The sequence below is a fragment of the Eublepharis macularius genome, chromosome 10 (assembly GCF_028583425.1).
Source record: "Eublepharis macularius isolate TG4126 chromosome 10, MPM_Emac_v1.0, whole genome shotgun sequence".
In the NCBI taxonomy this organism is placed as follows: Eukaryota; Metazoa; Chordata; class Lepidosauria; order Squamata; family Eublepharidae; genus Eublepharis; species Eublepharis macularius.
Window position 1 is genome coordinate 52,053,079 of NC_072799.1, and position 12,988 is coordinate 52,066,066.

Genomic DNA, 12,988 nt, shown 5'->3' on the forward strand with positions numbered 1-12,988 from the left:
CCCTAAAATGATATTTCACAAAAATCTACCAAGTTTCTAAAAACAGCTATAAAAAATTTCTTTGTGAATCTATAAAAAATATGCAGATTAGCTACAGGTTTCTTCTTGAGATCTTCTTCATTAGTGTTGCTACAAATGCTTTAATCTTTGTCACTGGATTATCTACCATTCCAGCAAATGTTATCAAGAAAAGAAGTGTAATTCATATACAGGTGATTTGTGTGAAAAAATCAGAACAATATTTACATCCTCAGTAACACAATTAAATAATGTTATTAACACAAACACAAAAATGGTATGTTTTGTTGGTGTTAATTTCACAAAAGCAATTAATTTACAGCTATATCTTGTATTGTGATCCTTTAGATTCAACAAACATAAAATAACAATTATAAATAATTAAATGTAGCATTCCATGATACAGGCTGAAGAAGCTAAATGGGCATTTAACAACAACAACAACATTTATATACTGCCCTTCAGGACAACTTAACACACACTCAGAGCGGTTTAGAAAGGATGTTGTTATTATCACCACCACAAACACCATGTGAGATAGTTGGGGCTGAGAGAGTACCAGGAAGCTGTGACTGACCCAAGGTCACCCAGCTGGCTTCTAGTGGAGGAGTGGGGGAATCAAACCTGGTTTTCCAGATTAGAGTCCCAGTGCTCTTAACCACTACACAAAATTGGCTCTCAATTTCTTTGTTAAAGACACCTCTTTATTTATACAGAGTAATATAATCATACTGTTTTAGGATGGCAGGCTCTCCCAGATCTAGTGTAAAGTTTTCCATATCTTTTGAACTCTTTCCCTCTTTTACTTACCAATTTTCTCTTACATGATATTTTCTGAACTGTGTCCTCTAATCCAAAAATCCAAATTCTTTACCAATGAAATGCAAATCATGTGTTTAGAATAAATTAATTCACACCTGTATACACAGCTCTACAAAATTTATGTTGATTGCAATATTCAGGAATTTACAGAATTTGGCAAAGGAATTTGGGAAGAAAAACAAGAAAGATCTCTAAATCTGGACAGAACCTACAATGGGACTGAGAACTGATCAAAATAGAGGAAGTCCATAACAAAGCCCAGCTCTGTTTTTTAAGTCCACAAGAGACACACTGTTCCTTACATTTCCAAATGCTTCAATATTACCGCAAACCATTTGGAATTTTAAATGATGAAAATAAATAATTATGAAAATTGGAGAATTAGATTATTATTCATTTATCCTATTGATCTTTAAGCAGCTCAGGGTGACATTAACCCTTGTCCATTCATGCTCACAAAACTATCTGACACAGGTTAGGTTGAGTGTAAGGGTGAGTGAGGGTGACTGGCCCAAATCACCCACTGAACTTCTTGGAAGAGTTGGGTTCTGAACCTGAGCATTCAGAACCCAATTAATCTTAATTAAATCACACACTGGCTCTGTACCAATAAGTACCAAATCACCCACTGAACATCTTGGAAGAGTTGGATTCTGAACCTCACCGTTCAGAACGCCATTGATCTTAATTAAATCACACACTGGCTCTGTACCAATAAGTATCTACTATGTATACTTTCCTGACTTAACAGTCTTAACAAAAGTGTGGTGACAGGAATTGTCATCTTATTCTTCAAGAAGAAGAAAAACATAGTAGACTTCATTGCTTTAAGGTAAATATGGGAGAGTTTTCTATGATGTTATAATCACATATGTTGACTCATGGCAGCATTCCCTGATAAAATAAAGTTTGTTTATACAACAGAAAGAGGGGCGAAATTATATATGTGCTATTCATTTTAGCCCAAAAATCATTTTCATGGACTCCTTCATATTGGATATGCTCCTGGTAACAGAAATATAACTAGAGAACACTGGCTTAGGGGGAAAAAAGCAGTGCAGTAGTTTTGATAAGAAGATGCAAGAAATAAAGTACTATTTAATGAACATGCCTGTTTGACTGTAAAGGAACTTTAGGTCTAGCAAACTTAAAGGACAAATGTTAATGACTTTCATCAACTGTTTTTAGAGCAATTAATTTTAACAAGCTGGAATAAAATGAGAAAAATTGTTCTGAGACTTCTTACCATTGCTGCCAGCCACATGATTTCTACATTCTTTCTTTTTTTAGTCTGAATATTTTGATGGAGGTTTTCTAGTAATCCTTTTAAATCATTCTGATCTTGAAAATGCGGTAGGCCTGGAAAGGAAAAAGGAAACAGCTAGTGATAATAGTTATGCTGAGCTGAGGATTTCTTCACAAAAGAACAGCTTCAACAGTTTAAAGTCTCATTTCAAATTCATGAGCATTTTCATCAAACCTAGCAATGCCATCACTTAATGACTAAGCAAATGATTTTGTGCTTGTTAATACAGGCACTGCTACCTAAACACTTTCTCCTGATTCACCAAGCATCTTCAATACCTGTGATTTGAATAGGAATAGGAAGACCCCCACAAGCTATTGTTCCTGGGCTGTCCCATCTGTCACCCCTTCTTTGTGCTGATCTTTGCAAATTTGCAATATCTATGTGCAAAGAGCAGATGATCAATGGGCTGCAAAAAAGAGATAAGGGATCTTTTTTTTAAAAAAAAAATCTATTAGTAAACACAAGCACCGCCTCGTAGCATTTCACAGGTATATGCATGCTGACAGCAACTAATAATGTACTTCTGGGAAGGTGGCAAGATTGAACTATACAGTGTCCATATGTTTCAGATGGGTAGCTGTGTTGGTCTTTAGTAGAAGATCCAGTAGCATCTTAAAGACCAACAAGATTTCCAGGGTATGAACTTTCAAGAGTCAATGGTGACATCATGTCCAGACCACAGGAATATTATGGGAAAGTTACAACCTATTTCATGTTGTATTAATTTTTCGGGGACAGGGACGACCCAGAAACAGAGTTTGATGCATACAAATAATGTATATGATCCCCAAATAAAGCAAGCAGCAGTCACAACAGTGTTTTTCTCTTTCAACTGCTCCGTAGCAAAACCAGCAAAAGTAACATCTTCCTCTCCTAGAAATGCATAGCAAAAGCTTTCATGGGAGGAGCACAGAATTGTTTTCTTAATCTCAGCCTGATCCAATTAGTTGGAGAACCCAGCCCAAGCCAATCACACACTTCCTCATTTGAACTGGAGAAAGGGCTGGACAACAAGATCCACAGCTGCATGGCAGCCCTAAGAGACATATTGCCCAGCAGTCACAATCACAGCAGTTCTTCATAAATGACAGAAGTTTCAAGTGCTGCATTTTCTATTTTTACAATCCACTTGGATTAAATAGAATGTCATTTTCTAGGGCTTGGCTGTGTACTATTCCAATGTTCTCACAGTAAACCTAAATCAACATTTTTCAGCACTATTCATCAAGGGATTAGGGATCTATATCACAAAGGTAAGTATTAAATTATTAGTTTGGTTGTGATCCAGAAGGTACAGCATTCATACATTCAATGAAGATTTTTAAGAGTTCAGCTCTCATCAGCTGCCCCCCAAAGCCTTCCGACTCTCCCAAGAACACAAATCCTCTTGACAGATGGTTGCAGAAGTTTAAAGGGAAATTGTGTATGCCTGGTTGGATCTGCAGGAATAATTCACTGAATATCTAGGAATAGGAAAGAGACCATTTGTGCCTAAGATATCACCAAACAGCAATTTCAAATATTTAATTACAGAAAAGAAAATATCATCATATCTAAGACAAATCTTATGACATTTGCTCACCAGTATAAGCTATAATAAGCACTTCTTGCAGTGAATTATTTGTTAAAGTAATAAAGGGTTTTGCCCTGACTTACTGGTTGAGCCTTGCAGCTGGGAGACAAGGGGCTCCAGAAGGCCTGACTTTCAGTGGTATGGTGGCCACCAATGTAGATGCAGAGCGGGGGGTGGGTGGGTCCCCAGGCTCCCAGGCTCCTGAGCTCCGTTGGGGACCCAAATCACAGTGCACAGATGAGAAGGGGGGTGGAGTCCAGCTGCACAGCTTGCAGCTTCCTGAGGTCTCACCACGATTCCACGTGTGGCTGGTGGTGAGATGGTCACTCATCCTCCCATCCCTTGTTTGCCAGCCTTGTCTGGGGTTGCTTATCACAACTTACTTGGTGGTTTTAGGGCCTGGCTCAGGGAAAGTTGTCTGGCTTCACCCCAGGTGGCAGGAAATCACTAGACCATGCTCTGCGTGGGGTGCAACATCTTTTGCCATCCTGTGTTTGGTGCCTAGCAGTGGGCTGAGGGGCATACCACTGAACAGTGGGTGGGTTGCTCAGTGCCATGAATCAATGTCCTAAGCTGTACCAGTACTTTGATGGTTGTAATCAATAAAGTTTCGGCCAATTTTCTACCAGAATACATGAGTATTTGTCTTATTTGCCTGCAGCACTAGCTTCACCCGTGCCAATACAGCTGAAACTTACTTTCACTGGTGGGTTTTACCTATAAGCCCTAAAGTAAGAAGGCAACATTCAAAAACCAGAAGAAAAAAATGGTTGGTTTGAATAGGACTCTACAAGAGTTCAGAACCTCAAACATTATTTTTATTAGTCATTTTGTATTCTCAAGAATAAAGTACATGCTTGTAAATGCTAAACTTTTCATGTTAACAATCAATATCTTAAACATTCTTTCAGAGATAACTAATGAGATCTGTAATAGGATTATTTCTAAACTGGCATTGTTGTTGCATCTATTTTCTCAAATGGGCTTTCCACATCATTAATGAATACATAATAATATTCTTAATAGACTTTTATATGCAGGCTAGCTAACACTAAACTTGAGCCCAGTAGGCACCTGGCTGCCTAGTAAAAGTGTCCCTTCTCTGTATGCTTTCAGTTGGTTTGAATGGAATGGCACATTTTGCTACCAAGGGGCTATATATGAGAAAAACGATGGATGTCAGAAGTTGAAAGAGTCAAGACTAAGGAAGCAAGACTTAGGGCAGGTGTCAGCATTGCCCAATTAACTAAAAACGAGTTTATCAAATCTTAAATTTATTAATAAACATTAGACATGGGCACAAATCGAAACACAAATCAAATTTTATGATGAATCGGGCTGATTTGTGTATCGCGAAAATGTGTTTTTGGGGCTGCATTTTTCATGAAATCTACGACTTTTGGGGCCAATTCATTCGATTCGTGAATGTTTCATGATGGCAGACAGGTTGGCGCCAATTCATTGATTCTCTAGGCAACATAGGCCCGGAATGCCTGCAGACCTTTCGTTGCTGTGGAAACCCCAATCTTAGCCCATATAACCTTGATAGGCAGCTCTCCTTGCCAACTTGAGAGCTCCCATTCTGTTCTATGAGAGGGGGGAAGATGGGCCTTCTGTAGCCATGGGAACACCAATCTCATCCTTCCAAACCCTGTTAAGCAGGTCTGTCTGCCAACCAGAGAGCTCCTGTTCTGCTCTATGTGAACATTTCTTATATAAGGCACAGCTCTGTGCGTTCTGCTTTCAGTTCCAGTAGACAGAGGGGGAGGGAGGAGCTGTTGCTGGGATTTGGAGTGAGAAAGAGTGGATTTGGGAGCTTTTGGCTGGATTTGCTGCTGCTTCAAAAGAGACTGAAAAGCCTCTTTCTTATTTTCCGCTCTTGTCCGTGCTGGGAAGATTGTTGGGTGAAGGCTTTTTTTCTCCACTCCACCCCACCCCAGTCTCAGGGCATTGCCTGGCTCTGGGGCCTAGATTCACAGAGGCCACCCCCACCCCCTGAGCCCGTGGCACCCAGGGGATAGAAGGGAGGTGGTCTCCTGGTCAACATATTGCAATTTTCACCAAACTTGGAAAGTGGCTAGAGAACAGCCTGCTGAAGTCTCCCTGTGAGTTTGGCATCTTTGGGTATGAAGGGGGCCGTTGTAGGGTCCCAGGAGCTGATGAATCACGAACCTAATGAATCATTTCGCGAAAGAGGACTATTTCGTGCAAGTTCATGGTTTAAGGTTTGTGGAACGCGATGAACCACAAAACTCAGGGTTTGTTTTTTACCGTTTTGTGCCCATCTCTAATAAACATACATAGAACTGGATATTGCAAATCAGAGTCTGTTTACTGTAAATTAATTCAATGCTTAAAATTTATAAACAAAGCTGGGCAAATACGCAGGTCAGACATTTAGAATGCTTGAATAGCAACTCTGCTCATTTTATTTCTAGCTAAATGTTCCTGTTCCATTACTTTGGTTAAAGATTGGGCTGTGCAGTTGAAGATAAGCTTTGCAGGAGAATGGCTGTCAGAGGAAGTCCTTATTAGTGTGTTTCAGAAAACTTATTTGTTCACTAAACATCAAAATACTGGCTTGCTCATGCAATTCTGTCTGGGTTATTTGCACATCAAAATCTAATTTGTACCCTATGCTTAAAAAAACTTTATTCTCCAAGAGTAGCCCACTTGTCAAGTTTGGGAAAGTAGGGCTTTGGGGAAATAATTAGAAAAGCTGAACCTACTGAATTTGTATCAGGGTAGCCACTACTAAATTTCAGACCACTAGTTTATTGAACATTCGTAGAATTTAACAGAAATCTGGACAACTTGTATGTTCTCTATATCAAATTACATATTGGTTGGTCAACTTGTATAATTTCATAAGGAATAGATTTTCTATGTTTTGCCATGATAGAATGCTACTATAGTGTTTTGCCACGTAAATATTTTTGTGTATTTTATTTCAGCTAGTTAAGGTGCGGTTTTGGATGTATGTTTACTGTCAAGATGATGGCAGCATCTTGCCATACCCATATCTGGGTGGGGGGAGGGAGCTGGAGGTTGACAGCATCTTGCCATACTCATATTTGGGTGGGGGGAGGGAGCTGGAGGTTGTACTGTTATGTTTATCTGTTGCAGCTGTGGTTCTCGACTTTCCCAGGATGTGAATTCTGTCTAAAGGTCTCTCTCTCTGACTATGCTGGCTCCTAGCCGCTGGGAAAGAACTTTGAACTCTGTGTCCTCCCTTGTGCAAAGAGTGGCCAGCCTCTAGGAAGGGAGGGGAGAAATGTTAACCTGTGAATGATATATGCTTATGAAATGTGATTATGGTTCATTCCTGACAATTGTTCTTCATAAGATCATAATAGAACTTTCCTATAAAGCTTTTCTAAACCAGGGGTGTCTTTTGGGAAGATTCTTGGCAGATCCTTACATTTACTGTGGATAAAAATGCAGGCCTCTAAAGCAAGAAAGAGGGGGCTGGATGGGTGAGTGAAGCATGCTTTGATTGGTAAGGGGTAGGGTGGTAGGGGTGGAGTAAACTGGAAACTTTTAGAAAGTGTTCTGAGGGAAACAGTTCAGTCAGTCAGTATTTATGAGAGGAGAGAGTTATTCTGTGAGTGAAGTTCTGAGGGAAGAAGTCCGTGTGCTTGAATTTGGGGATGAAATCAGCCTAAGTGGCAACTGAGGAAAAATAAGCCTTTGTGACAGAGTTCTTTTATAAAATGTTTGAACATCTGTACCTATCTTGAAATCATCATAATTGTGAACTATTCTGAAATCAATGTACTTATGATTTACTCTGAAACCATTGTGCATAGGTACCTACAGGTGCATAGGAAACCATTGTGCATAAATTCTACTTCTGGTAAAGTAAAATGTCTATTTCATCTAAAATAAAGGATTGCTTTTTTTACCTCACAGCCACTTCCATGTGCTGACTGTTCTGTCATTCTACTATCTATAACTAAGCCTTTTTATATTATAAGTCAAAGTAAGAGAAAACTAAGGTGAGAGCCTTTGGTGGCAGCAAAAATCTAAGGTAACACTAAGAAAAGCAGCAAGGCAGTATAATATAATTCTCAAAGGGGGCAAAATGCCACAACTACTCATAGGATACCCATCAGAATCAGACGTTTTCTGTCTTCTCCCCTACATGTAGTCAATGTTTTGGTACCCGAAACATGGAAAAATATCACAGTATCATTCTAAAAGAATCACTTGAACATCATTTTTGGATACTCAGTTTCTTGAACAGAAACTGAATCACAAATATATTCATGCTATAGCTTCATGCAAATAGCAAGTAACTTAATTAGCAAGAGCTTGGTCTAGAGTTAGTCCACCAATTTTCTACCTTCAGGCTAGAGACTTTTCCTTATATAGCATTTAGATTTCCACTGATTTTCAGATTATAAAGATGTCTATTCCAAACATCAAAGAGAGAACATAGTAGCAAATGTATAAAGCAATTTTCTGATTAGCTGTCCTGGTTAAAAAAAAATTAACCTGATTAGCACGAATTCTGGTTGTTGCTGAAGAGCTCAGCAAGCAAAAACCTTCTGATATACAGTCTAATTATACTATCAGACAGCAAGAAAGTATGTACTACTTTACCCTTTATCTGGGTGGCTGTGATTGCATTTTTCATTTAAACTCCACCAAATTTTCCAGGGACCTACTCCTGGCTGTCCTATAAAGATCCCCCAAATTTCAGGAAGATTGGACTCTGGGGGCCAATTCTATGAGCTCCTGAACAAGATACCCCCAGCCACTCCATTATTTCCTATAGGAAAAAGTCAAAGTCAACAGTGTTTACTGGCTTCAGTTTGGCTTGAATGAAATGGATGTGATTGTCTGATGTGGTGTTGATCCCCTTCCTTCACTTTGGTTCCAGGGAGGATTCTATTCCTGTGCTTCAGTGGCTGATTCCGCACACATTGGATAATGCACTTCCAATCCTCTTTATAGATCATTTGGAACGGATTTTTTCATGCGCGGAACAAAAAATCCACCTCAAACGATTGATAAAGTGCATTGAAAGCGCATTATCCAGCGTGTGCGGAATCAGCCAGTGTGATTATGTTGAGCTTTTTCTGAGCTCAGCTTGCCCCTGAGGTCCAAATTTCATGAAACTTGGGGTGGTGGTGGTTAGAGAACAGTCATAAATAGGTTCCCTCTAAATTTGGTGATGTGTGGTTGATAGCCTCCAGAGTGATTTTTTTAAAAAAAATCAGTAAAAATGCGAGATACTTGTTTTTTATTCAGAATACCTGAATTTTACTGAATCAGTAAAAATTCGATATTTTAATCCAAATTCTCAACTGACCTTCACACCCCTAGTTATAATCCCGCTCCCAAATGCTGCACAGCACCAAGAATCACTTGGTATAAATAAGTTCCTGTTGAATTACAACAGTATATTTGTATAGAACAGTATATTTGGCAAGTATAATCAGGGCTTAACTTGAACTAAGGCTTATCAGGCCAGAATGTAGTCTCGATCCAAAGACCTGGAAATGGTACATTGCCTCATAACTGAGTAACAAGATGTAGAAGAGATTCCCAGAGTCAATTGGTGATGACCAATTTTCTCTTAAATTTGGAGTATTTGATCACCCAACTCAAATATGAAGGAAGAGAGCAATGAGAAAATTAGTTCACCTAATGGAATGCCAGAGTGCCTTGTTTGGCACAGGTAGCAGCTACAACTAAGTAATCAAAGGTCAGCATCAGAATGCAGTAAATTACAAGCATGTCTGGTATTAAAGTGTGCACTGCAAGGTTCACATTTTATCATTACTTGTACCCAGAAGGCTCTAACTACATTCTGTGCAAGAAGTGTGGATGGAGGAGCAAGATGACTGTGCATAAGTCGCGTTTGTGCCCATCACAAACATGTTTGCTGTAACATCTGTATGCTGTCCCACTTTCCCTAGAGAGCAACCATGTGCATCTCACAATAAGTTACTGCAAAAACAAATATACTGTAGGTAGGAACGAAGATCAGCAGAAGGATGCTCTGAGTGGATATGGCAGAAAACTAATTGCAGCATTACAGTTCTTCATGATTGTGCTGCCTAAAATTCAAAGCAGTGGAGCAGAGAGAGAGAGAGAGAGGGGAAAAAGGAGAGAGAGAAGGAGACAATGTTCTATTGATCAGGTTACATGATCTCTAGCTTGTGGTCCCTCTGAGAAGTAGTTCCTGTATTTTTATGATACCCTTTAAGAAAAGAAATCCTTGCCCTAAAATTTCTCTGACATGCTACAAAGGGAGACAGCTGTGCAGGTTGCAGAAAGGAAAAGGAGCTAGGCAATCTCTGTTGAAAAAAATTCCCCAATGGAAGAGTGAATTACTATGGAGAGGACTAAGAATCATTTGGGTTAATTTGACATCAGAAAAGCAATACTGGGACTCTAAAGCAAAACACAAATTACACAGCCTTATGATCAGTGATATGACTCCTCAGGACAAGTCAGATGGAACAGAGACTTTCATTGCTATCATCATTTTAATTAGTATAATTAAGGCACTTGAGGATAAACCATAGGAAATAATTTTATAATTAGAGTAACTGCACATTTATGAAAACATGCGTTCAGTATTATTTCATCCAATCCTTGAGTCAATTCCTACAGATAGCAGTGGGAAATTTTATTTCAAGTAATAGGATTTGGGAGAATAACAGGGTCAATATTTGCAATTCACTATTAGGCTTGTGATGAACGTTATGAGGGAATATATGATTGCTAAAATTCAGCCTATAGATTAGCTCTATTCACAACAAAGTTGGATTTAAAAAATACTTACAATCAGGAGGCATTTTTTCCGTGAACAAATTGTAATATTCTTTTAGCAGCTCCAAATTCTCCTGGTTAATACTTTCTTGCAAAGAGGTATCTCCAAACCTGAACAATTACAAAAGACCAATAAGCATAAAACCAATTCTATAAAAGAGACATAAGCCACCCAAAGAAAAAGGACTGGAAATACAACTTCAGCACTGGATCCCATTATTACTATTACTCATTCTCCTAGCGGATCTTAGAGTATAAAGTATGCTATAATTCTGATCCCATTTAACCTTCCCAAAGATTTTACTAGGCTGAGAATCCCATCTCCCACCACATATTGGGGCCAAAGGATGATTTTGCCACTCATCCTTTCCAAACAAGGAAGGCTGAAAGGCACAATGGGAGTTGTGGCCCTTAGGTGCATTGTGTGTCTTGGCCAATAGGAAGGGTGCAGGCAGTGCTTCTTTAAGGCTAACTGCCTTCTCTGTCAGGGTTTTGCTTGGTGTTTCCTTACCTTCTGCCCTTAGCTGCCAGTATGGGACTAGCTGGTCACTTCGGGTCTAAACAGGAACTGGGGGTAGGGGGCAACATCAAATCAACCTCGGTGGATCCTCCCCTTTATCCAACTCCATATTTGTTGGCTTATGTTAGTTACATTGGTCTAGTTTTCACTGATGAGGTCTTAACTAGGTGGGAGGAATGTGGAGGTTAAGTAAGACAAGGGAAACCCTGAGGTGCTGAAAGGAGTTCTCCCAAGCCAGGTGCTTAGTTGGCTGTATAGCCAGGGAGCATAAGGAGTGGGACCTCTTGGTGCAGGGAAACAGCTTTTTGAACTGAGCTACTGTCAGCATGGGGAGCATGCCCACCTCTCAGCACACAAGTCTGTGCAGGCCATGAAAGGCAAGGAAGACACGGTAGCAATAAGTTTGAGGTTGCTCTTAAGTAAGCAGCCTGCAGAAGTCCCTTTGGGTGACTCACACAGTGTGGAGGGAATTAAGCTAATTGGGTATTTAAGCTTTGTTCATACTGCAGTTCAGTTTAATAAACCTAATTTAACTCTGGTATGTGTGTCTCATGTCTTCATTCTAGGGTGGGAGGGGGGCAAGCAGCAAGTTGCTTACTTGTTGACAGCCTCCAGTACCAGAATTACAACTGACCTCCAGACAACAGAGATAAGTTCCCCTGGAGAAAATGGCTGCTTTGGAGGGTGGCCTCTGTGGCATTATACCATGCTGAGGTCTCTGCCCTCCTCAAACCCCCACCCTCCCCAGGTACCACTCCCAAATCTCCAGGAATTTCCTAACCTAGAGCTCACAACACAACTTGTTAAAGAAGGCTTTGAGCGTTGATCTGCAATATTGAAAGCATAGCAACTGCAGATTGCATAACTATAGGGCCAGTTCTCCAGCCAAATTATCCAGGCAACTTTGGGAGCAGTACAATGCAGAGAGCACCGGTACACCACATCGACTCAAATAGCTCCTGGGCAGTGGTTATGTAGGAAACAATGGGCAGCATATCCAAGAACTATGCCAGTGCTGGTCAGATCTAAGACAAGGGAAGGCAAAAATACCCTGAACCAGCTTTGAATAACTGGCCCTATCTAAACTCGACACTGGATTTAAAAATGTTTTAAATTGCGACACAATATAAAATGAAGACTTCACTTCTAAGCATATTTTCTTGGAAGCATGTTCAACTGAAATCAGTGGGAATTAAATGGGCCTAAACAAGCAACCTAACATTCACTAAACAAACACACCAACAAAGCCATCCAGCTATTGTCAAACCTTTTCTTCTACCACTCTAAACTTTAAAAAGAGAGTGGGGATCATGCTATTAAGCCCCCACTCAAAAGAATTCTCAGTGGAAGTATCAAATGATAGCTATATTATCTGCGTTACTTAAATTACTTAATTTACCTGTACCTCAATTGCCAGAAGATGACTTCTAGCACCAATTGTTTAAATTCTGAATGTGAGAGAACAAGAAAATTCATAGAACATAATGCTGTCTTTAAGAAGAAGCCTTAAAATCAAAAATTAGAATAAAGCTAAAAAGAAACACTAAAAGAATCATAGTGTCAAAAATACAATCTAAAGGATATCCCTGAAGAAGTCAAAGTCCAGGGCCGTTTCCACACGGCTTACCTGAAGCTGGGCCATGGCGCAACGTTGCGGATCATGCCGGGGAAAATGCGAAATATCATGTTTTCTCATGCAAGTTTTGCATGACGTGATGCAAAACTCGCACGTTTTCCCCGGCATGATCCGCAACGTTGTGCCATGGCCCGGCTTCAGGTAAGCCGTGTGGAAACGGCCCAGGTAAGGAATAGATTTGCAATACTAAGTTTAATTGATCGTGAACCAGAAGAACTATGGCCTGAAACCAGAGATATTATCAAGGAAGAATGTGCAAAGACTATTCCTGTAGCCAAAAGAAAGGAGAAGCCTAAAGGGATGACTGAAGAAACTCTTAAAATT

The 12,988-nt window shown here is 39.8% G+C and overlaps 1 protein-coding gene across 3 annotated transcripts in view; it reads right to left on the bottom strand.

The window, feature by feature from the left end:
* The window catches only part of INPP4B (inositol polyphosphate-4-phosphatase type II B), a 428,879-nt gene that overhangs the window by 60,183 nt on the left and 355,708 nt on the right, over nt 1-12,988 (bottom strand). For all 3 annotated transcript variants that reach the window (XM_054990215.1, XM_054990214.1, XM_054990216.1), the window contains 2 exons: nt 10,522-10,619; nt 2,087-2,199 (listed from right to left, as the gene is read on the bottom strand). In XM_054990215.1, coding sequence (XP_054846190.1) covers nt 2,087-2,199; nt 10,522-10,619 — 211 coding nt within the window. The remainder of the gene's footprint in view (nt 1-2,086; nt 2,200-10,521; nt 10,620-12,988) is intronic.